Source organism: Myotis yumanensis, unplaced genomic scaffold (assembly GCF_028538775.1).
Source record: "Myotis yumanensis isolate MYYU_CA2020_CCGP unplaced genomic scaffold, mMyoYum1.0.hap1 SCAF_3, whole genome shotgun sequence".
Taxonomy (NCBI): Eukaryota; Metazoa; Chordata; class Mammalia; order Chiroptera; family Vespertilionidae; genus Myotis; species Myotis yumanensis.
The window spans coordinates 178,317,429-178,343,412 of NW_027223754.1; the positions used below are offsets into that span (position 1 = coordinate 178,317,429).

At 35.2% G+C, this 25,984-nt stretch overlaps 1 protein-coding gene across 3 annotated transcripts in view; it reads right to left on the reverse strand.

Moving 5' to 3' along the window:
- The window catches only part of MRPS35 (mitochondrial ribosomal protein S35), a 30,845-nt gene that overhangs the window by 1,764 nt on the left and 3,097 nt on the right, over window positions 1-25,984 (reverse strand). For 2 of the 3 annotated variants that reach the window (XM_070410497.1, XM_070410499.1), the window contains exons 2-7: window positions 25,172-25,218; window positions 23,708-23,875; window positions 22,403-22,463; window positions 14,929-15,068; window positions 7,125-7,234; window positions 6,117-6,186 (exon numbers count right to left, since the gene is read on the reverse strand). In XM_070410497.1, coding sequence (XP_070266598.1) covers window positions 6,117-6,186; window positions 7,125-7,234; window positions 14,929-15,068; window positions 22,403-22,463; window positions 23,708-23,875; window positions 25,172-25,218 — 596 coding nt within the window. The remainder of the gene's footprint in view (window positions 1-6,116; window positions 6,187-7,124; window positions 7,235-14,928; window positions 15,069-22,402; window positions 22,464-23,707; window positions 23,876-25,171; window positions 25,219-25,984) is intronic. The other variant, XM_070410498.1, reaches the window with a different exon arrangement.

Sequence of the window (25,984 nt, forward strand, 5' to 3'; positions counted from 1 at the left end):
ATGAGCTTTAGGCTTGCCTGAGGGGAACAGAAATAATGTAAAATTTTTCTTGGTTTGCCCTGCCCACACAACACTGTGGCAAATAATTTCTAATAGCAAATTTTGATTTTGTGCATTAAAAAAAAAACCTGAAAAAATTATCCTACCCACCTAAATTTAACTGTAATATTTGAGGAAGAAATAAATGTCAGCCACTTTTAAAAATGCTCTAAATGGTTTTATCTACCCTTAGAAATGCTTTAATGTTTCAAGACAATGTCATGGTTTCTTCATAATTGTAATTTACAAGTGAAGCATATTTCATTTAAGAAGTCAACAAATACATTTTATAAAGCATTAAGTAAAAATAGTTACTCTATCTCATTCTTGACTGCTAGAAGACAAGTCGTTCAGAGACTTTTATTTCTAATCAAGTAATTAATAAGTTGGCATTAATAGATCAATAGATTAATAAGTTAAAAAAGACTACTTAATGGTTTAAAAATGTTTCACCTAGATTTATCAAGACTTTCTTAACTGCTTTGAAACAGATGCTTAAACAGGGGGTAACCAAAGTAATAATAATTTCCAACATTTTATTTATCTTCTCCTGACATTTGGTATATACAATTCTACACTGGTTTGCCAAGGTGTGTTAGAGATGTGATGTGCCATAATATTGATTCCCTTAGACCTCAGGTGGCTACGGGAGCCTGGAGCAGTCTTCACTTATCTAAAAAATTATACTACGGTGATACAATCAGCAAAATTCAAATGATGGAAAAACATACAGCAAAAAACAAACAAACAAGATTTCTTAAACAAATTTTAAGAAAACAGCTCAACAGACAAGGCTCCCTTTTGGTTTGTGACTGCTAAGGGACACCTGTTCAAAAAAACATTTACTGAGAACCTACTATATGCTGGGCAGTACTAGGAGAAGCTCGATGTCTCTAGGCACCCTAGCTAAAAACTAATTCATACCCATACATTTTAGGTAAAAGGTACATTTATGTGCTTGTTCATATTGGGCATCTGCTGAAATTACCCTTCAGATGAAATAAAGAACAGAGCTGGCTAAAACAAAAACCTCATTATTCAAATGTGATAATGCTGAGACTGGTACAAAATTAATTTAATTTATAAGCTAATAATTTATAAGGCTCTTTAACTCTACTAAATACAATTCTGTTTTTATGATTAAAAACTCTATTCTAGGAAATTTCAAACAAATACAAAAGTAAAGACAATAGACTGTGAACCTCATGCACCTATCATCCAGTTTCAACAATCAACTCATAGCCAATCTTGTTTTAGATCAGCAGTTCTCAACCTGTGGGTCTCGACCCCTTTGGGGGTCGAACGACCCTTTCACAGGGGTCACTTAAGAACAACGGAAAACACATATATAATTACATAATGTTTTTGTGATTCATCACTATGCTTTAATTATGTTCAATTTGTAACAATGAAATTGGGGGTCACCACAACATGAGGAACTGTATTAAAGGGTCGCGGCATTAGGAAGGTTGAGAACCACTGTTTTAGATGCTTCTCTCTATAAAAGCATATAGAAAAGCACTGTTCCTTTATCATGCTTTCACTAAATTATTTTGAAGGAAGTCTCAGACTTTGTCATTTTATCCATGTATAGTATTTTTCTTTAAAAAAAAAAAATGGACTATTTAAAAAATCATAACCACAAAAACATTATTGTGGTATTTTGACTCACAAGAGCCTAACCTAGGTCAGCACATTCGTTCATTCTATTCATTCACTCTATCAATTAGCACTTCTTACATGCAGATTATTTGCCGGACAGCTGTTGCCCTGGTATCATCTTGCCCATCTGGCCACAGTTCCTGGACAATGCCTGACTGAAGCAGAGCCCCCCGCTTGGAGTTTGAATCCAAAGAGAGAATTAAATTTAGCTTAGTTTTGTTTTTAGTTTTGTTCCTTTGCTCCCTTTTTCCTCACCTCAGCCTTCCCCCTCCCCGGGATGACTAGTCCTATAAGATTCTGAAATAGCGAAGGTCACTCTTTCTGGCATATAGACTGGAGGAGGAGAGGAAATCAGTCTTCAGACAAAAAAAAAAAGAGGCAGCTGCCTGTAGAGCAATAGAGCCCACAGAATAAAAACAGCCCTCGCATAGTCTTCTTTCTGTTCATGCTCATTCCTGAAATTTTGTGGGATTCTTGCAATTGTATCTTTTCTGCTTAAGCCAGCTTGAGTGAGTTTCCATGGCTCTCAACAGGGGGTCTCAACTAACACGGTGCTCAGCAGAGAGGTCTGACAATAAGAGTTTGGACTTGGCAGTGTATACAAGATAGAGTGCATCACCTGGGAGATGTAGAGACTGGGAAAAGGACAAAACGTGGGAAACAATGAGATGTAACTGATTTAGACTAAAACATAGCAGAGAGTCCCGACCAACGTGGCTCAATAGTTAGAGCATCGGCTTGCACATGGAAAGGTCTCGGATTTGATTCCTGGTCAAGCACACGTACCTTGGTTGCAGGTTCGATTCCTGATCCCGGTTAGGGTGAGTGTGGGAGGCAACCAATCGATGTGTCTCTCTCACATCGATGTTTCTTTCTCTCTACCCCCCTCCCCTCTCCCTTCTATCCACTCAATGGAAAATCCGAGAGAGAAACAGATGTGAGAAACACATTGCGCAGGGATTGGGCCTGCAACTGAGGTTTGTACCCTTGACCAGAATCCAACCGGAATCCTTCAGTTAGAGGGCCGACGCTCTATCCACTGAGACAAACTGGCTAGGGCTCTCCTTTTACTTTTAAAGGATAATTTCACTGGATACTGTTAAAATACAAAATTCAACCAAGTAAAAAATAAATAAAATAAAATGGGAAAAAATATCCTAGGGTAAGGATTAACAAAAAAAAAAGAAAGAAAAAAGAAACATGATACATTCAGTTAAAAATATTAAAGTTAAAATGGCTCAGTTTTAGTTCTAAATAAGCAATATCTCCAAAATGTCATATTTAATAATAATTTTGAAATAAGATTTTTACATTTATGTGACTTTAAATAGCCTTTCTGGAAGTTTCCTTTAAAAACAAAACAAAACAAACACATTTTTCTTTAACTTCAATGTCTTTAAGCAAAAGTTCATTGTTTCAGTAAGGGCCTCTAAAAACAGGGGTTAATGCTAAAGGAATAATTATCCAGAACTGATTTCAGATATAGTATCAGCAGGCTGCAGTTCCATATACAGCTTCCACAGAAAAGATGGAAATTACTGAAAAGGAAAGAAATAACCTGTAATTCTACCACCTCAGGGTAACCAATCAGTACTGGTGACACATCGTGCATGTCCTAAATCCATTTTAAAAACACTGCTATGATTAAACTTTATTTATGATGTATAAGTTATAATTCAGTCAAAATTTTAGCTTCTAAAATAACACCCAGGATTCAAAGTGGGCAGTTGTTTAAGAGTGTCTTTTTTTTAAGTGTAGTTGGAATGTATTAATTTTAAAGCGTAAACAACAGCATAGTCAAATACTGGGGGACAATAAAAATACCATTGTAAGCTCTAGCTGATCATTCAGGCAAAGAATTTGATGCCTATTTTAATACTTCAATCACTGAATATAACTTCACCATTTAATTTATAAGGGTGGATATTATACACGTACATGCATATACATATAGTGTATGGTCTCTCTTTTCTTCCCTCCTACGGTGAGAGAACCGGCTGACTACAGTCACCCTAGGAAGCACCTTGCATTCCGCAGAACCTGTTCTCTTTCCCACAGCCGGCTCGATTCTTACACTTTAATTCACTCGGTAAATATTGATTGCACAACTACTGCGCCGGACACTGCGCTGGCCTGGAACTGCCAGTCTAGGAGGAGACTTGGAGTTGAGTAGAGGCCAGTTAGATGAAGACTGTGATCCCAGTGGAGGAAAAAGCCGATAAAGGCCTAGAGGATGGAAGAGCTCAGTACATTCAGGGGACTGAATTCAGGCCCGAGAAGGAAAGTGGCATGGGATGAATCTGAATAGCTATTAGAGTACTTGCTATCCTAAGCACCTTTCATATATTAACTCCTTGAACTTTCCCAGCAATCCTATGAGGTAATACTGTTATATCATCTGTTTTACAGAGCAGGACACTGAAGCCCAGAGCAACTAAACAATGTGCCCCAAATCACACTGCTTGTTAGTGGCAGAACAACATGTTCCAGGGAACACAGAGACATGGTAAAAAGAATATAAAAAGAACAAAAGAATAATTTAATTTGAACCTATTTCTTTCTTCCCCTTGCAAGCATAAATTCAATACAAAGAACAACATATAATAATAGCTAATTCATGCCCTGGTCAGTGTATTCTAACAGAAAGCAAAGAAATATCTGTTCCACTAAAAACACACATTTGTCACCTTCTAACATCTTATTTACAATTCCTTTTGCCTAGGACATGAATCACAGTAATATTCCACTTCTCATGATTACAAGAAAGACATTGTGCTATATGAGGGAAAACAGTTTGACCATTAAAAATTCCCTAAGTTATTTGAAAATAATAAAAAAATAGATAAATATGCATAATGAATAAAAAGCTATTGCCAATTCTTTCAGTTACCACAGCTAAATTTTTATTTACTATGTCAAGAAGTTCAATTCAATCCAAATCAGTTTTTTAAAATTTTACTGATTGTTGATATGCCGGACAGTACTAGATGCTAGAAATAGAAAGATGAATAAAATGTACAGTCCTTGTCCTCAGTGATGTCGAAGTCTGATGGAGTTAGGCAGCCATGCACACAGACAATTACCATAAAAGTAACTGAATGAGGGAGGAGTGGAAAAAGATGGACAGGAAACATATGAGAGGTAACATCTGAGATGTATTAAAGGGTTCATATGAATTTGTAAGGCTGATATTTTGAAAAAAATAAAAGATTATAAGCAAAGAGAATAGCATATGCAATGTTATGAAAGAACACATTATGCTCGTTATGGCTGAGGTATAAGATATATAACCCACATTTCCTGAGTAGCTGATAATGAGGTAGCAATGACTATGAACAGACTAAGGAGTTTACATTTAGTCCTAGGTAAAGGGGAATCACTGAAGGACGTTATAAAGAAATATGACACAACAGACTTGTTTTTTAGAACAATTACTTTAACAGCAACATGGAAGATGGATGAGACAGGAAAATCAATAAGGCGTTTGCAGTTTTTGGGGTAAAAGATGAAGATCTATACCTGGGCAGTAGCAGTAGAGATGAAGAGGAGAAAATAGTTTAACAGATATTTAAAGGCTAACACTGAGATATCAAGGGAGAAGATAAGGGAAGAAAAGAGTATAATAATGCTCAAGTTCATGAATTCAGCCACGGGGTGGGAAAGAACACAAACTTTCCTAAAAGTCTTTACGTACATGGTAGGCTCTTGAACATGAGAAGTAAAAGGAAATCTTGCCTGAAGGCAAAGAGACATGGGAAGCATCACCTTCACTGTATCATTTTCCCATTCAGGAATCTAGAGCAGTTGCCATAGCCTACGACCACATCAAGTCAAAAATATATTTTCTGTCATATGTCTGTCTCCATTTTCTAGACCTCTCATTCATATTTCCATCTGCACCCCCAGCTCTAATACTAGATACATGTTTAAAAAAAATTATGTTAAAAGAGATATACCAACCTTCTAATCAGTTTCTTTATTAGCAACACTCAAAAACTAGGGAACTTATTCACAGTCAGAGCTCAGCATCAGAATCACCCGTGGAGTCTAAAATGAAACAAGCCTGAGCCTCCCTGCTAGAGATTTTGATTCTATAGGGGCCAAGCATCTGTAGTTTTAAAAAGCTTCCTTCATGCCTGCGGACTGAAGGGTTCTGGGTTCGATTCCAGTCAAGGGTACATGCCCAGGTTGCAGGCTCGTTCTCCAGTAGGGGGCGTGCAGGAGGCAGCCAACCAATGATTTTCTCTCATCATTGCTGTTTCTATCTTCTCCGTCTTCCTTCCTCTCTGAACGCAATAAAAATATATATTTAAAAAACCCACACAACTGAGTACTTGCCACACAGACTGTTTTGAAAGGTCAGAACATCACCTAATTTACAGACAAAATGATTAAACATTCACACAATCACTTACCCAAGACTCATGGTATAAAACTGTTAGCAGATACATTGCATAATCATAATTCTGTCTCTTTAAAGGACACCTTCAAAAGAGAGAGAGGGAGGAAGTAAAAATTCTAAAAATTCAATACACAGAATTATTTGCAAAATATATAAATACTAAATATAAAAGAATAACTTGCATTCAGATATTCCTTAACTGCTTTATGAAAATTGTTCTTAGAATAAGAATAATCTGTGTAATTCACTACTTCCACCTCCACACTGCTGCCCTCTCATATGTGCATCAGGCTACTTCCCACCACCAAGCAGGATATAAGACCTAAGTGGTAATGACACTTCCAAATGCTCTGAAACTGACAAGAAGAGGGAGAGGATAGCTGCCCAATTGCTTTCTCTAAAAGCATGACTTTTATATTTTGACATAATTTAAATAACCAAAGTATAATTCTAGAAATAAAGTAACCATTTATTAAAACAATAACAATAATCTTTCTTTACCTCAAATGACTTAATTTATACATTTATATAAGATAAATTTAATGCTACTTTTATGAATTCTATGCTAGCATTAAATTCTGCTTATTTACACAAGTACCTTGATAAATTAAATTTCTAGTTAATAATTTTAATTGTGAACTATGAGATTTTTATATACTTTGACTCTGTAAAAACCTGTTTAAGCATTAATTGCTAACAAATTATACTTGTTTTCTTCTAACCTCTTTTCTGAGTTTTATATACATGGATATATTAAAATCAAGGTTAAAAATCATAACAAATAATTTAACTCATCAGGCAAGCCTCTCCATGTATATAAAGATCCCACAGTAACAGTAGGCCAGTGTGAGGGCATTAAAAATATAAACTAGACAACTTCTCTTGACCTAACAAAGCTAATATAAGTTGATATAAAAGACTATCCTTATTTTCAATGTAATTTCTTTAAAAAGGACTGCTAGAGTATGGGAGGACAATAAAGCAACACATGGCCGATGGGCTGAACTTTTCTTTCTTTTACCTATCTGTTTTGATGGTAAGCACATCTGTGGTCTTGCAGTATCGTTCTCCTACAAGTTTAATAAGTTTCTTCTTTGCATGATCATCTAAATTCAAACTTGAAAGTTTAACCTTAAAAATACAAGAAAAAAATTATTTGAAAAAGATTACTTCATATACTTTAATGAAAAAGCAGTATTAATATTAAATTAACATTAAAATGAGCAAAAGAAATCCTTTTCAAACTCCTTTCTATAGTTAGCAACAGCATGCATTATGAAGCCTCATCTTACTCATGGAAGAAAATGGGGGAGCAAACTATTTGGTGATCTTTGAAAGTTCTGAGCATTCGTACCTTTCCTAAAAGAATCAATGGCATGTCTCTTAAATAAATAAAATTAGGCTGCTTCTGAGTAGCATTAACTAATAGAATTAAACTGAATTAGTAATAGTAAAGTTGGAATATAGGAATAAGTTGATAAAACATAAGGAATTTCTATCATACAATTATGAGACCCCCTATCATTCCAACTAGCTTAGGGGCATTTATTTTAAAAGCTACAGATCTCATGGAGGGAGCAAAGGATCAAAACATTTGAAATAACATAGCTCAATATTTCTCAAAATAACAAATCTAGCTACTAAGAATTATTTCTTTAAAACGACTATCTATTGAATGCATTCAGGAAATGCTGAGTTAAATTGGATTCCCTACAATAGGATTTCTTAGGAGGTAATATGCTAATAAACACTGTGAAATTTTAAGATGCAGAGTTGTTATGTAATGATTCCCACATTTATTTGACCTCAGATTCTACTTTTTAAGGGACAGTTCATGGAATTAGTCTTCCTTAAAACATATTTTGGGAAATGATGGACTAAATGAAAGCACTCGTTAATTTGCAGAGAATTATGGCATGGCTGAAGGTATTATCTAGAGATGAACAGGCTTAACATAGGAGAATAATTTAGACACTAGAATACAGTTAAATATGGTAATCCACAGATTATTTTTCCATGGAGAACACTAAGAATAAGAAAGAGTCATAACTGTATGAAGAAGAAAAAAGGCTAAATAATAAATAAGATTTTGAAATCCCATCTATTTCTTTTCTCTAACTTCTATAACCCTATACTTCCCTCAGGACATCATAGCAGAAGAGCTTATTTATTTTTCCATTTTTCCCACTAGACTGCAAACTCTTCAGGGTAAGAATGATGTCTGTCTTGTTCTTGGCAACGGCCTACCACTTAAAAAGCATGAAACACATATTTGCTGAATGAATACGTAAGTGAAAACAGGAGAGGGTATACTGTTTTTTTAAGCACTGTGAATTTTTATTTGAACTAGAGAAAACAGAAAACAAATAAATAAATGCAAATGCAGTCTTAAAAGAACACTGATTATTAAATATCAATCCAACAGAATGGTTATATGTTGAAGACAATGTGAACTTCCATAGTCCCCTGGAAAGAATATGTATCAACAACCAGGTTATCAGCTTGATTGGTAAAGTATGCAATTTTATGCTGATTATTGAAAATATGGAGAATTATTTATAAGAAAACCATAAAATGGACCTACATTATGATCATAATTATGGAAATATATGCACATATGTATAGATACAGAAGAAAGAAATGAATGGTTTTTACATTAGGACAGTGAGAATGTAGACATTTTTCCCTTTTAAAACTCCCTTCAATGAAATCATATTTAATAATAAATTTTAAAATGTAGCATTTACAAAATTTAAGTGTTCTAGCTTTTCATATGAGAAGTAGTCAAAAAAATGGCAGCAATGTTGATCATTATTGTAACAACTGCTTTAAAACCTGTTTACATTAACATTTTAATGTTCAAAAATTATATAGAGTTTATGCTAGAAACTCATGAACATTTCAAACACAGCTGTGTGGTGCACTCACGCCACCTGCTAGCACTCAAAGGCACTGCAAAACTGGAGTCTAACCTGGATAATGATCTGATTTTGAAGTTGAGTGGCATCTGTCATTATTCTTTTTTCCAAAATTCAAAAGAATCTTTAGGCCTTTCTTTTTTCAAGGTGTTATATTTTAAAGAATCAATATTGTACTATTAATATTATAACCAAAATAATGTTGACATTTAATATAGGAGGCTGTGGTTATTATATATGTATGTTTTTTCAAATGCTCATATTTAAAAGAGCTATATTAATTGAGCAATGTCTAAGTGTGTGAAATAGTTTCTATTTAAAAGAATAGTGCAGTTAGTTAAAGAACTCTGGTATTACACAAAAGACAAGAATTGTGTTTGACTTCTAGATTTGCTACTTATTGGCTAACTCACTTTACACAATTCATCTGATTTTCCTGTTTCCTCATGTATAAAACAGAAAGGATCCAGAATTTTTGTTAGGAATAAATCAGATTAAATAAAGCATTTTTAAAAATATATATTTTTACTGATTTCAGAGAGGAAGGGAGAGGGAGAGAGAGAGAGACACACATCAATGATGAGAATCATTGATCAGCTGCCTCCTGCACGCCCCTACTGGGGATTCAAGCCCACATTTTTCCAACACTCTACCCACTGAGCCAAACCAGCTAGGGCAAAGAAAGTAAAGTCCTATACAAATATTAAGGTAGTTTTAATTCTGAACTACTTTTAGAATATCAAGAAATATGTACCATCTTTCTCTGAATTTAAAAATTTGAATATCTCTAAATAATATTTTATAATATTTGACTACCTTCACAATGTTGCTTAAGTCATGCCTTGAACTCCATGACACCATTAAGGACACCACACTGAGCCCCAGCAGTCAGTGGGTACAGTGAAGTACGTCCAGAACGGCAGACATGAGTCAGGAGGAAGGGACATAAGGGAGCATGATATGATATAAGTGATATCTGGTGGCATACTTCAAATAAAGCAATGAGGTCATTGTTTTATGAAATAAAATAAGCGAACTTAAAACTAAAAGGGAATTTAGATGTCTATTCTAGTACTGAAGACTAAGGCCCACAGGAAGTAAGGTGAAACTTAGTTTTCTGACTCTTAGTTCAGAGATTCTCCTTTTATCCTAATACAGAGCTCAACAGCTGTTTATTGTTGTCGGTGTTATCATTATTATTAAGAGAAGTAACGTTTATGAAGTTCTTAAAAATGTATCAGGTATCATCACTCTATAGGCACTTTATATTAACCTGTCAGCCGAAGGAATGATGTCAGCAGAGTAGAATTTTAAGTTTTCTCTTTTCCTTTTGCTTATTAGACTTTCTAAAATTTATACAGTAAATACATATTGTCTTCTGTAATTATAAAATATTTTCAATTTCTCTAAATGCATAAATATATTGCTATGACATTTACATTACTCTTTGGAATAAAAAAGGCTGAAAAGCTTCATAAATTCTTTTCACAAAGATGGCATGACCCTGATACCAAAACCTAGCAAAAAAAAAGGGAAAATTAGAAATCAATCACAGCTGTATCACTAAAAAAATTAGTCTATTTGTTAGCATATAATGTAAAAATGGTTGCAGAGATTTTTAACAAATTTTTGCTATACTTAGATGCTCTAATTTAAAATACAGAATGAATGAATAAATAAATGGAAAATAGACAAATTTCCCATATAGAAGAATTCCAAATAATTTATGTGATATTTTTCCCTCAAGAAGGTGGAATATCACTCCCAATTCCTTAAGTGTGGGCTGTGAAAAGTGACTTCCTTTGAAAGAGTACAGTATGAAAAGGAAAAAAAAATAGTAATTTTACAGTGGAGAAAACTGGCAAATACGATCTCAGCCAGGTGATCTAGGCTAAGACATGGTAGGAGCCTACACCCTTGTTATCATGTGATGAGAATGGCAATTTTTTCTGCGGTTTTCTTCCCTAAAACACATACCAGTCTAACTATGAGAAAAAGACTTAACAAATCTAAATGGAAGTCATTCCAGAAAACTAGTACTTTTCAAAACTGTCCATGTCATTAAAAACAAGAAAATTCTGAGAAATCATTACAGCCAACACAATAACTAAATGTAATGTGGTACCCCAGATAGGATTATTAACAGAAAAAGAACATTAGGAAAAAAGTAAAGAAATGCAAATAAAGTATGGAATTAAAGAATAATGTGTCAAAATTGACTAATTAGTTGCAATGAATATACCATAGTAATGTAAGATGTTAACAACAGGAGAAATTTGGTGTGAAATATAGGGGAACTCTGTACTATCCTAGAAACTTTTCTGTAAGTCTAAAGCTATTCTAAAATAAAAAATTTAATAAAAAAAAAAGTACATCGGTAACTGCCCCATTCGTACTATGTTAAAAAGATGTGTTGTGACTATCAAGACTCCTTTAACGAAGGAGACTAATGGTGGTTTCAAGGACTAACTTAAAAGTTACTAGAGCAGAGACTTGCAACTGCAATAGCATATGGCATTCCCTTGGTGAATGAGAGCAGGGAGTTGATGTTTCTCCAAAGCCATATGAGATAAGCACAAATGATCCTTAATAAAATCAGTGGTAGAGTAAAAGAATGATATACTATAAACTGATCAGGGTTCAGAAGTGGTTCAGTAATTGAAAATCTATTCATGTAATTCATTACTTCAATAATTCAAGAGATCATTCCAAAAATGCTAGTAAACATCACTAACATAATAGAAGCGATTAGCTCAAACTGAAACCCAATCTCACACGTAGAGAACAAATACCAGTGACACACCCATTAAAGTATAGAACTGCACAAGGGACCACAGGAACATGATTTTAGATATTTTATCTAATGCAAAAGACAAAAAGAGAAAAATCAAACTCAAGCTTTCCAAAAGAATCAACTAAAAAGTCCTAGCACCCAGATTTTGGTCTCTAAACACTAACGTCCACTAAAAGATATCAGAGCTGCTTGGAGAAATAGCTAAATCAGGTCTGGGATAAGAAATACATGAAGTGAGTTGGGGTCATCTTGTTGTGTCAGAATGCAAGGAAATGTTCCAATGCAAATGGGACTATAAAAAAGGACACAGGAACCAACTTAAAAGAGTTACCACAGGCCAAAGTTAGGATATACCCTGAACATCAAAAAGAGTAATGATTTTACTTGATCAAAACTTACTGAATATATCCACCTAAGGATTACCTGCTCAAGAGAAAAGCAAAAAACAGGTAACTTCACAATTGAAAGATCAGGTTGTCAGCCTCTTAGCCAAGAGATCAGTTTTAGCATATTAAGAATGAGGCAACCAAACGTTGTGCCCTCTCATGTACTATGATATAAAATACATGGCAACATCCACCAGTGTCCCCATCAAAATATCTTACTGTACTCTAATCAGTTCTTTACAGCTAACTTCCACTTATATGAAATATAAGAGATTGAGAAATAAGGTGAATGACATTAGGACACATTCAGACAAACTGAGGTAGGAAATGCTACAGAATTAAATACCTATCTCTTTAACAAGTCTATGCCATGGGGGAATGAGGAGTAAAAAGAGTAGTAGGGAGGTCCTTTGCTGTTGGAGATTTAAAAAGACATAAGAAACATTATAAGCAAATGCATTAGTCTTTGACTGGATTCTGATTTAAACAAAAGCTATTTAAAAAAACATTCTGGTGAGACTATTTGGGAAATTTGAGTGTGGAGTCAATATTTTAAATAATATTAAGTAATTACTCAAACTTTTGTTAGTTGTACTAATTAATTACATTGGAATTATGTAAGAAAATATTTTTAATTTATAGATATAACACTTAAGGATTTTAGTGTAGTAGTAATTTTAAAGAAACACTTAAACCAAAACCACAAAGACATACACATGTATTTCAGTACATGAAGCACTCGATATTTTAAATTTGTCAAAAGGTGCCATGTGTGTTTATTATACTAACTCTATGTCTCCCTACATTAAAAATTTTATATAATAAAAGGTTAAAAAACAGAACTTGGCAAAATAGAGAAGTGAAAAGTTAAAAAAATAAACTATGCCATTTTTTAAAAGGGTGGCAAGATAATTCAATGAGGAAAGGATCATCTTTTCAACAAACAGTGCTGAGACAGATGAATATCCACATGCAAAAAGAAAAACAATGCTCAGTGGTTGAGCACTGACTTATAAACCAGCAGGTCAGGGTTCAATTCCCAGTCAGGGCATATGCCCAGGTTGCAAGCTCGATCCCCAGTGTGGAGGCATCTGATCGATGATCCTCTCTCATCATTGATGTTTCTATTTCTCTCCCCCCCGCTTCCTCTCTGAAATAAATAAAAATATTATAACAAACAAAAAAAGGAAAAAAATGGACCCCTACCTTACACCATATACAAAAATTAATTTAAAGTAATTCATATACCTAAATATAAGAGACAAACCTATAAAATTCTTAGAAGAAAACACTGGACTCAATCTTCATGACTCTGAATTATACAACAGTTTCTTACAGATGGCACTAAAAGCACCACACCAAAAAACAAACAAACAAACAAAAAAACCCCACAACAAATACATACACTAGACTTCATAAAAAAATGAAACTTCTGTGCTTAAAAAGACACCATCAAGAATGTGAGATGACAATCCATGGAATGCGAGAAAATATCTGCAAGATATATATCTGATAAAGAACTGGTATCCAGAATATATAAAAAAACACACTGAACAATGACAACAAAAATTACTCAATTAAAAAATGGGCAAAGGATTTAAATAGATTTCTCCAAAGACGATATACAAATGGTCAACAAGCATGAAAAAAAATGATCAACATCATTAGTTATTAGGGAAATGCAAACCAAAATCATATTGTACGATTCAATTATTTGAAATGTCAAGAGTAGGCAAACCATAGGGACAGAAAGCACTTTAGTAGTTAACAGGGTCTTGGGGGTAGGGAAGAAGAGGGATAATGTGGAATGACTGATAATGGAAATGGGGCTTCTTTTTATGGTGATGAAAATTTCTGTTAGGTGGTGGTGATGGTTACACAACTCTGTGAAAATACTAAAAACCACTGAGTTGTACACTTTAAAAGGGTAATTCCATAGTATGTGAATTATATCTCAAATAAGCTGCTAATAAAAAGAAAAAAATTAGTATAAAAAGTCAATACACCATCAAAAAGGGCAAATGACCCTCCAAAAAAAGCTTTCACAAAGGAATAATTTCTCACCCTCATTAGAATTCAGAGACACAAATTTTAAATAAAAGATCTATTTTTTTACCTACAAAATTAATAGGTAATAATACCTAGGTTGGTGAGGGTACAGAAAAACAGGCTTTCTCACAACCTACTAGTGTTGTATCTGTTACATTTCCTGTTGTATCTGTTACACTGCAGGAGTTTATAATATATAATCAAAAAACATTTATAATATATATCAAAGCCATCAGAAAGTCTAAAGGTCCCATGATATGGATAATTTAAACAAATTATGGTAGATCTATGTTGTGGAATTACTTGTTTGTATCTCCCACTTCAGTCTTAGAAAAAGGACCATGTCTGATAGATCAACATTGCACTCCAGCTTCAAACACTCTCTTGGTACACAACAGACCTTCACTTAGATGCTATCTTATGTAGTTATTAAATATAATATAAAAGAATTTTTAATATCTTTGGGAAATTTTAAATTCATATTACAAAATGAAAAATAGTATCATCCCATTAATATACAAACGGTGGATTGCACATACACTAAATTGAGCTCTCACAGTCAATAGTGGTTATTTATAAGTAGTGGAATTATAGGTAATTTTACTTTATACTTCAAAACACTTTTATATTGTTTAAATTTTCTATAATAAATATGTATCAGTTTTAACCATTTCTTACCCTTAAGGTTACTACTCGTGCTTTGGGGTTTCGAATAGATGGTCCTGCTGAAACATAGTCAGCTGTGTCAATTTCAATTGGAAAATGCTTCTCACATTTTTCATCACTGTCTAGTGCAGCTGGCCACTCAGTGCAGAAATCTGAGAATTAAAAAAATTATCTCAATTATAAGTTTGCAAGTAAATTCTCATTGTAATGCATGCTACCAGACAAAAGCAAATTATTGAGCTAGATCACTTTCAGTTTACATGAAATGGAAGAACTGATTCTACTCTGGACTTTATAGATGTAGCATCAACTCTCATCCCTTTTCTTCTTAGGTGAATCATATTAGGGAATTTAAGAGAAGGGAATTGTGACTTGATGGAAGCTTATTATAGCTTTGCACATACCTGTTTTAATTCCTCCTCACCAACTAACACCATACAGTTCAGAGGGTCCAGAGCAATACTGTTTTCGAAAAGGCAATAGATAGTATTATTCACTTCCAAATGAAGATTACTAAAGATAGCTGAAGGGAATTAAAAGAAGCTCTGAAAGAGCTCTAAGAGAAAACTGAGATATAGTCAACAGTCTTTCAGATATTGAGTTGAACAGGGCCTCAAGATAAAACAGGTCCAAACGCCTAGATCATCCTTAAATGGGTCCTTATTATAATTCATGTTTCTTTTTTTTTTTAAGTATATTTTATTGATTTTTTACAGAGAGGAAGGGAGAGGGATAGAGAGTTAGAAACATTGAGGAGAGAGAAACATCGACCAGCCGCCTTCCGCACACTCCCCACTGGGGATGTGCCCGCAACCAAGGCACATGCCCTTGACTGGAATCGAACCTGGGACCCTTCAGTCCACAGGCTGACGCTCTATCCACTGAGCCAAACTGGTTAGGGCAATTCATGTTTCTTCTATGTGATTTCTGAGCCACTGTGACTAAATATTAAAAGGTACAGACTTGTCCTCATTTTCAGGCAAGACAGCTAGCCTAGAGAGGAGGTGGAATTGGGTCTGAGACCTGGGTCACAATAAGAAATTCTCAGCAGTGGGAACATGACCCACTATCTCCACAACACAGAGGTATAAACTCGGGCCTCAACTGAGGAGGAAAAAAACCAAAACAACAACCTTAGAAGGAAAGGAAATAGCTCCCAGCATCTCACAGCTTTCAGTAATGAGGGACTCCACAGATAGGTAGTGGATTTCATTTTGCCCTATTCCTATTAAGTTAGTGTGATAGAGGGAGGGCTCAAATTTGGGATGAAAACTCCAGGCACTATCAGGTTCCCTCAATGGGAATCTCATTCCTTAAACAGCCTCATTCTAAGAACAGCTAAATGTAGTTGGCTCCATAGGTCAAACACATTAGACCTCAGAGATCCGTGCTTTCTCCAAAAAAGCACGACTGCAAGAGAGACTGCTCACAATCATAGGCAGACCTGGGAGCTCTTCTAGATAATGGTCTAAGGAACAGTGAAAGGTACTCTGCCAACAACACTTTCCCCAAGCTCACAATTTTCTTACAGTAGGTATTTTATTTAGCTCCCTTTTAGGCTTTAATATCAGAGTCAGCAAAATGTCATTTTGGGTTAGAGAGACTTTACAAGATCTGGGACTAACTATATCAGTGATGGCGAACCTTTAGAGCTCGGCGTGTTAGCATTTTGAAAAATCCTAACTTAACTCTGGTGCCGTGTCACATATAGAAATTTTTTGATATTTGCAACCATAGTAAAACAAAGATTTATATTTTTGATATTTATTTTATATATTTAAATGCCATTTAACAAAGAAAAATCAACCAAAAAAATGAGTTCATGTGTCACCTCTGACACGCATGTCATAGGTTCGACATCACTGAACTATATGTTAGCAAATAAGTGTATCCAGCTCATACCATTCCCTAAACACACTGTTTAAGAGAGATCAATAATCAGACACCTGGAAGGGAAAGAGAATATCTTTGCAATTAAGAACAATTTGAGCCCTAACCAGTTTGGCTCAGTGGATAGAGCATTGGCCTGCAGACTGAAAGGTTCCAGGTTCAATTCCAGTCAAGGGTATGTACCTTGATTGCAGGCACATCCCCAGTAGGAGGTGTGCAGGAGGCAGCTGATTGATGTTTCTCTCTCATCGATGTTTCTAACTCTCTATCCCTCACCCTTCCTCTCTGTAAAAAATCAATAAAATATATTTTTAAAAAAAGAAGAAGAAGAACAATTTGAGCCCTAGCTGGTTTGACTCAGTGGAGAGTGTCGGCCTGTAGACTGAAGGGTACCGGGTTTGATTCCGGTCAAGGGCATGTACCTCGGTTGCAGGCTCCCGGCCCTTTTTGGGGGCATGCAGGAGGCAATCAATTGATGTCTCTCTAACATTGGTGTTTCTCTCTGTCTCTCCCTCTCCCTCTCCCTTCCACTCTATCTAAAAATCAATGAAAAAATACCCTCGGGTGAGAATTAAAAAAAGTAAAGAACAATTTGACATTTAAACAAAATGAATAAGATTACTGAGGTAATTTCATTCCTATCATGGACTAATTCCAACATCCTACACTATAAGAGCAACACTGCCAAGCAAGTACTTAATAAGAGAGACTAGTTTGGGGAATTTTATGAGTTTCTGAGTTTGTACTGAATCTTTTTTTTAAAACTCTGAATAAGTCATTTCAGTCACCAGATGATAATTACAGCCTTTATATTAAATGACCTGATTACATGTTTCAAAGAATGCAGCCAACTGGAAAGTACCTAATAGGCCTCTATTAGCCTTTATTCATCTGATAGGTAGAGTAATGACTAGACTTCAGAAAACCTTGGTTTTTTACTTAACTTCTGCCACTGATTATTAAAACTTTGGTAAATTACCTAACTTTCCTGTACTTCAGATTTTCCATCTGCAAGTTAGATATAAAATCTAAACTGACCTACTTTGAAAGAAAACTGAGAAGAAATATTTGAAAACCCTTTGAGTTATTTGGAAGATACAATCTACATCCAGAAGCTGGCAGAAGTGTAAAGGCAAAATTAGGGAAAGATTAAAACACTCAAAAGCACTGTAAAATATAATGCTACTCTTCCGAACGTGCTGTACGAAAGCCTTACATTTAAAAACTATAAAGCACTTTAGAAATATCTCATTACAATGATCAGTCTCCAAATTATAAATGCACACTTAAAAATAGTGTTTTAAAAAATGCAATTTATCAGTGTAATGCATTTGTCACCTGGATTTACAAAGGATTCAAAAAGTGATATATGATTTGTTCCAATGAGCACAAATTTGTAAGTGTCAGTCTAATGCCAGGCACTAATGGATACAGAAACATATAACCTAAAGGGATTGAAAAGCACTCTAATGTCCCAAAACAGAACACTACATAAATGAGAAGAGATAGAAGAGATTTTCTTTCTTCCCTCACTTCAAGAGTAAGATAATTATTCCTACTTTTCAAGACCTCTTTATCTCTTCTTCCTAATACCTTTTTTTAAAAAAAAATATTTTTATTGATTTCAGAGAGGAAGGGAGAGGGAGAGAGAGAAACATCTATGATGAGAGAGAATCATTGATCGGCTGCCTCGTGCACTCCTCCTACTGGGGATCCAGCCCTCAACCCGGGCATGTGCTCTTCACTGGAATCGAACCAGGGCCCTTCAATCCTTAGGCTGATGCTCTATCCACTGAGCCAAACCAGCTAGGGCACAAAGGTACTAACTCTTAAATTAAACTACACACTCAATCACTAATAGTCGTGAACCTAAAACAATTCAAACTTGCTTATTCTAGATAGTCCAATGCAAATGAGATCAGAAATTAAATTGGAGTATATACTTATTTTGAGAGCATACATAAAACCATGAGCAAAAAAAAACGTTCTTTGTCCTTAGCTCCATGCATGTGGAGGATACGAGTGAAATCTATATTGATATCTAGGAATCAATAGCTATTGTTCAAAATCAATCAATCCAGAATTGGAAGTATAATCATATTCAGGTAATGCATTATATATACTAGTATATGCACCTACTTTATAGAGTATATATAATATATACACAGAGAATACATATATATACATATGTTGATTTGATATACTTATATATTGTAATATGATTACCACCATAGCTTTGGAAACACCTGTAGTACATCATATAATTACCATTTCTTTTTTGTGGTAAGGAGATTTAAGATTTACTCCCTTAGCAAATTTCAGGAATATAATACAGTATTATTAACTATAATCACCATGCGGTATATTAGATTCCCAAAACTTATTCATTTTATAACTGGAAAACTGTACCCTTTGAACAGTATCTCCCTTTTCCCTCTAACCCCTAGGCCCCGCAGCCCATGGAAACCACCATTCTAGAAATTACACATAAATGTGATATTATACAGTATTTGTCTTTCTCTGTCTGACTTATTTCACATAGCATAATGCCCTCAAGGCCCATCCATGCTGTCACTAATGACAGAATGCCCTTCTTTCTCACAGTTGAATAATATTCTTTAACCATTCATCGAGTGATAGACACTTAGGCTGTTTCTCTATCTTGGCTTTTGTGAATAATGCTACATTGCATCTGGGCATGCAGATATCTCTTTGAGATAGTGACTTCATTTCCTTCGAATAAATACCCAGAAGTGTGGTTGCTGAATCATATGATAGTTCTATTTTTAATTCCTTGAGAAACTTCCATACTGTTTGGCATAGACACTGTACCAAGTTACATTCCCACCACCAGGACAAAATAATTCCCTCGCCAACACTAAACTCTCTTTTGTCTTTTTGCTGATAGTCATTCCAACAGGTGTGAGGTGATAAGTCATAGTATTTTGATTTGCATTTCCCTGATGATTAGTGATGGTAAACACCTTTTCATGTAACTTTGAACATTTGTACCTCCTCTTTGAAAAACGTCTACTTAGTTCCTCTGTCCATTTTTAAATTGAGTTATTTGTTTTTTGCTGAGTTGTATGAGCGCCCTATATATTTTGGGTATACTAATCCCTTATCAGATATATGATTTGCAAATATTTCCTCCCAATTTGTAGGCTGCCTTTTCATTTTGTTGATGGTCTTCTTTGCTTTGCAGGAGCTTTATAATTTGATGTAGTCTCACTTGTTTATTTTTGCTTTTTTTGGCCTTTGCTTTCAGTGTCAAATCCAAAAAAACATTGCCAAAACCAGTATCAAGGAGCTTACCCTGCCCCACCCCCCCCCCCAAACCCATTTTCTTACAGTGGTCGGCAAACCACGGCTCGAGAGCCACATGTGGCTCTTTGGCCCCTTCAGTGTGGCTCTTCCACAAAATACTGACTTCTGCGCATGGGCCACCCGCACGTGATATTTTGTCGAAGAGCCACACTGAAGGGGCCGAAGAGCTGCATGTGGCTCGCGAGCTGCAGTTTGCCGACCATGGTTCTAGGAGTTTACAGTTTCAGGTGTTACATTCAAGTCTTCAATTCATTTTGAGTTGATTTTCTTGGTAGGTATAAGATAGGGGTCCAGTTTTATTCCTTTGAATGTAGCTACCCAGTTTTCTTAACATCATTTATTGAAGAGACTATCCTTTTCCCATTGCATATTCTTGGCCCCTTTGTCATAAAAATTAATTGACCATACATGAGTAGGTTTATTTCTGGGCTCTTCATTCTGTTCCAATGATCTGTTTCTTTATACCAGTAACAAACATATTGTTTTAATTACGACAACTTTGTAATACAATTTGAAATCATCGTTCTTCTTAAGGTTGCTTTGGTTATTCAGGTTCTTTTATGGTTCCACACAAATTTTAGTATTGTTTATTTCTATTTCTGTGAAAAATGCCATTGGAATTTTTATAGGAATTACACTGAATCTAGAGGCAGTATGTGCATTTTAACAATATTAATTCTTCCAATCCATGAGCACAGACTATCTTCCCATTTATTTGTATCTTCTTCAGTTTCTTTCATCTTGGTGCATAGATCTTTCACTTCCTTGATTAAACTTATTTCTAAGTATTTTTTTTACGTAAATGAGGATTTTAATTTATCTGACAGTTCATTGTTAATAGAAACACAACTGATTTTTGTATATTAATTTTGTATTCTGTGACTTTACTGAATTTATTAGTCCTAACAGTTTGGGGCAAAGTCTTTAGGGTTTTCTACATACAATTTCATATAATCTACAATTAGAGACAATTTTACTTCTTTTATGATTCGGATGTCTTTCTTTTTCTTATCTAAATGCTCTGGCTAAAACTTCTATATTGAATAAAAGTGACTTGTCCTTGTATTGTTCTGATCTTAGAAGAAATGCTTTCAGTTTTTTACAGAGTATATTAGTTGTGCCTTCATTATGTTGAGGTATATAGTTTGTTGAGAATCTTTCTCATCAAAGGATGTTGAATTTAATAAAATGCTTTTCCTGTATCTATTGAAATAATTATATAATTTTTATCCTTTGTTTTGTTAATGTGGTGTTATCACACTGATTTGCAGATGCTGAACCATCTTTCCATCCCTGGAATAAATCCCACAAAATCAGTGTATGATCCTTTTAATATACTGTTGAATTCAGTGTGCTACTGTCTTGTTGAGGACTTCTGCATCTATGTTCATCACAGATATTGGCTGTAATTTTCTTTCTTGCAGAGTTCTTGTCTGGCTTTGGTGTCAGGGTAATGCTGGCCTTGTAAAATGGATTTGAAAGTGTTCCCATCTGTTCTATATTTTGGGAGAGTCTGAGAAGAATTGGTATTAATTGTCTTTCTTTTTCTAGTTCCTTAAGGTGTAAAGTTAGGTTATTTGAGACCTTTCTTGTTTCTTAATCTAGGCATTTATTGCTATAAACTTCCCTCTTAGGACTGCTTTTACTAAATCTCAAAAGGCTTGGTATGTTGTGTTTCCATTTTCATTTATCTCAAGATATTTTTTCATTTCTCTTTTGATTTCTTCTTTGACCCACTGTTTGTTCATGGCATGTTGTTTAATCTCCATGTAATTGTGAATTTTCCAGTTTCCTACTTGTAATTGATTTCTAGTTTCATACCACTATGGTCAGAGAAGTTGCTTGATATGATTTCAGTCTTCTTAAGTTATTTAGACTTGTTTTGTGGCCTAACATGATCTATTCTGGAGAGTTTTTCATGTGCATTTGAAGAGAAAGTGTATTCAGCTGCTGTCGAATGGTGTGCTCCATAAATGTTAAGTCCACCTGATCTAATGTGTAGTTTAAGTCCAACATTTCCTTACTTTCTTCTTATGGATGACCTATCTATTGTTGAAAGTAGGGTAGTGAAGTCCCCTACTATTATTATATTGCTGTCTCTTTCTCCCTTCAGTTCTGTTAATATTGCTTTATATATTTAGGTGCTCCAATGTTGGGTGCATAAATATTTACACATTGTATCCTCTTGATGAATCAACCCCTTTATCATTAGAAATCTGATTCTTAATATTGTGTTCAAAGTCAATTATGTTACAAAATAACCACTTACCTTTAAGAGCTTCACAATGCTTTTTAATTGCTACAGGAGTCAAATGCAAAAAATTGGGGATCTAAAGTAGAAAAATTTAAAGGATAAATCAGCCAACTGTCTTAAAAACATGAAAAAAGATAATTTGCTCATACAACTAAATTATAAGCTCAACAAGCCTTATGATAAATAAAATGAGGCAGTTTCTTACAATATTAATTGTTACAGGTGTTGTGAATTCAAGAAATAAATTCCTGCTTAGCCAGTTTTGCTCAATGGTTAGAGTCTTGGCCTGTGGACTGAAGGATCTCGGATTCAATTCTGGTCAAGGGCACATACCTCCGTTTCAGGTTCAATCCCCGGCCCAGGTCAGGGCACATACAAGATAACCAACGGAAGTGTCTCACATCCATGTTTCTCTCTCTCTATCTCTCCCCCTCCCTTCCACTCTCTAAAAATCAATGGGAAAAACATCCTCAGGTGAAGACTAACCAACAATAACAAAAAAGAAATTCCCTGAAATATAGATTCAGTACCAAGTATTTTAAAATGACAACATTCGAAAATATTAGCATCATTTGTATAGTATTCTTCCTGCCATGAATCTACAGATGTACATATTTCCCTTATAGAACTAAAAGGACACAAATTATTATTTAATCACTAGAGGCCCGGTGCACGGGTGGGGTCTCTCTGGGTAGCCCGCAGGAATTGGGCCGAAACCCACAGTCCAACGTCCGTCGCCTGCCGCTCCCGCTCCTCTTGGCCCCACTGTGCCTGCCACGTGCTCGCACCCAATCAGTCCGGACCGGGAGAGGCTTGAGCTGCCTGCTGCAGCAGCACTTGCCAGCCATGAGCCCTGTGTCTGGTTCCACCCCCCCCACCCCCTCCCCCCGCCCCCGAAGAGGGATTCTTTTGAGGGTTTTTTGTTTTTTTTTACCACAGAAAATCAAAATATAGCATCCATTATTACCTAAGGAAAAACTTTTAAATCAAACACAAGCCCAGCTGGTGTGGCTCAGTGGTTGAGAGTTGACCCATGCACCAAGAGGTCACTGGTTTGATTCCTGTTCAGGGCACATGCCCAGGTTGTAGGCTAGATCCCCAGTGGGAGGCTAAAGTTCCTCTCTCATCAATGCTTCTATCTCTCTCCCTCTCCCCTCCTCTCTCTCTAAAATCAATAAAAACATATTTTTAAAAAACAAAAAAACCCACAAGAAGCTGCTACACACTGAACCTTGAAGTGTAAGACGTGTAAGGGCAGTGGGAGGAAGATCACTATTTACTTGAAAAGAGGTCTTGGCTAATGAATCAGTAACTTCTTACCTTTAAAAGTTCTAAATTTCCCTCCTTTGCCATGGGCACCCCCATTTTTACTGGGTAACCCATTCGAACAGGAAGAGGTACTGCAGAGGGTTTAAATGGTGCTGCAACAGGGTAGACACTAGGCCAGTCCTGGTCAACAGCCATTTTCTCTGTCCTAGGAGGTAGTGCCTAAGAAACAAAAAACAGTTTATATTTAAATATAAACACATATTTTAATTTTAAAGCAAAAGAAAACATGCAATTAAGAGAAACACTAGCAGAATTGCAACCTAGGTAAAATCTGACCTTCCACAAAGTTGCTGCTGCTCAAATGAAAAAATACCAAATCTACCTAAATATTTCTGTACTGTTTCCTCACACTCTCTGGGGCAAGAGGGATATCCCCTTTAATACAATGTCCATCACTAAAAGCATATCTATCTTATGTATTTACATAGACTTTTAGCAAAGTTTTTACATTTTATTTATGAAGGAGGTGAATAACAATATATTTTGAAATCATTTTTAAAACTCCTTTGATGGAAATCAGAATGAGGTGACATTGAGAACTTGGAAATAAGTAAATTAAGGTTAAACTAACTGAATAAATACATAAGAAATTATATACCTTCTAGGCCCAGGGAATAACTACATGGTAGCTTAGTCAATCACAATCTATCTATCTCTCTCTCTCTCTCTCTCTGTCTCTGTCTCTCTCTCTCTCTCTCTCTCTCTCTCTCTCTCTATATATATATATATATGTAAAACCTAATATGCAAAGTGTCCCCTCGGGAGTTTGACCGACTGGGAGTTCAATTGCTCACTATGACGTGCGCTGACCACTAGGGGACGACACGGAATGAAGGCAGGCCCCAGCTGGCAGCCGCTAGGGACCCTACCCGTGTACAAATTTTGTGCACTGAGCCTCTAGTATATAATATACTCAGTAGAAGGGGATGACCAGCATATGGTTTAAAGAGGCAAAATTTGGCAACACCCACCTAAGCAATACTAGTGTAGCAGGTCCTGAAGCAGGTAATATTCCTATGAAAATGACTACTCTAGACAATTATAATTTGATGCCATTTAACGTCCAACTAATATGCCTTTGTTTTGACTCCATGCCAAGTGACTTTATAATTTGGATTCCTCCACAGCGATGCCCACAGAACTGGTAATATTCATGCATATATCCCAGGCTACATGACTATTATAAGCATCATCAAAAGTAATTCTATATTCTGGTTTAGGTACCTATTTCCTGGGAATATGTGGGTGAGTCCATCTCTCAAAGATGATCCATTCTCAGGATACTGACAAAGACCAGACCAAGACTAGAGTCAAGACTGTGATAGTCACCAAGTGAACACCCCCTTATGAACCTTTCTTGGGATGTACCCTCCTGCCTCATTGTGAATATCTTCCTCACTTTAGAACTTCAGAAACCATTAAGATAATATATATTAGAATATGTTAATTGTTCACCTTTCTTCTTGGTGGCCTTTCAGACCTGGATGTTCTTTCTGTTGTACCTAAAAGACAACACGATAGTTACAGAGAATTTTATAACATGGATTTATTCAACTGATCATGATCCCATGATCTGAATACAATTTAAAGTATTCAGTAACAAACAAAGAAACAATAACCCATTTTCTGTAAGCTGAGACTAAAATCGTGTTAATGAAAATGAAATGTCAGAAATAGTTAAGAAAATTCCAGTTATTAAGATATAAAATGAAATCATCATATAAAGAAAAACTTTCAATTAATTCTAAGGTTCATAATCAAATAAACTCACTTCCCCAATTTAAAATACCTAGTTAGAAATAAGTATTTTGTGTCTTTAAAGATAAATGGTTTGAAAGGTTCTAGTTTTAAGTATACCTGCTCATATTTGGAATTATTCTGGTCTTTCTACCAACAACAACAAAAAAAGAAAATTGTTAAATTTTTCCTTTTCTATTACATATTAGAACTGCCAATGCTACAATAACGAAAATCACAGCCATTCCTAATTAAATCACAGAACTATAGAAGAGGGCAGATTACTTATATACAATATATACCTTTTAAAATATTATTGTATGCCTCTCTAAATAACTGTTTTGCTATTCTAAAATAATAATAGTTTTATTTATTGAGCACTTGCACATGCTAGATGCTGTGCTAAATGCTTTTCATTACCTCATTTAATCTTATTCTTCACAAGAACTGTGAGTACTATCACTATCCTTATCTAGAAGTCATTTACGGCCAAGAAAACTAAGGACCAAGAGTTGTGAGATTAGCACAGCT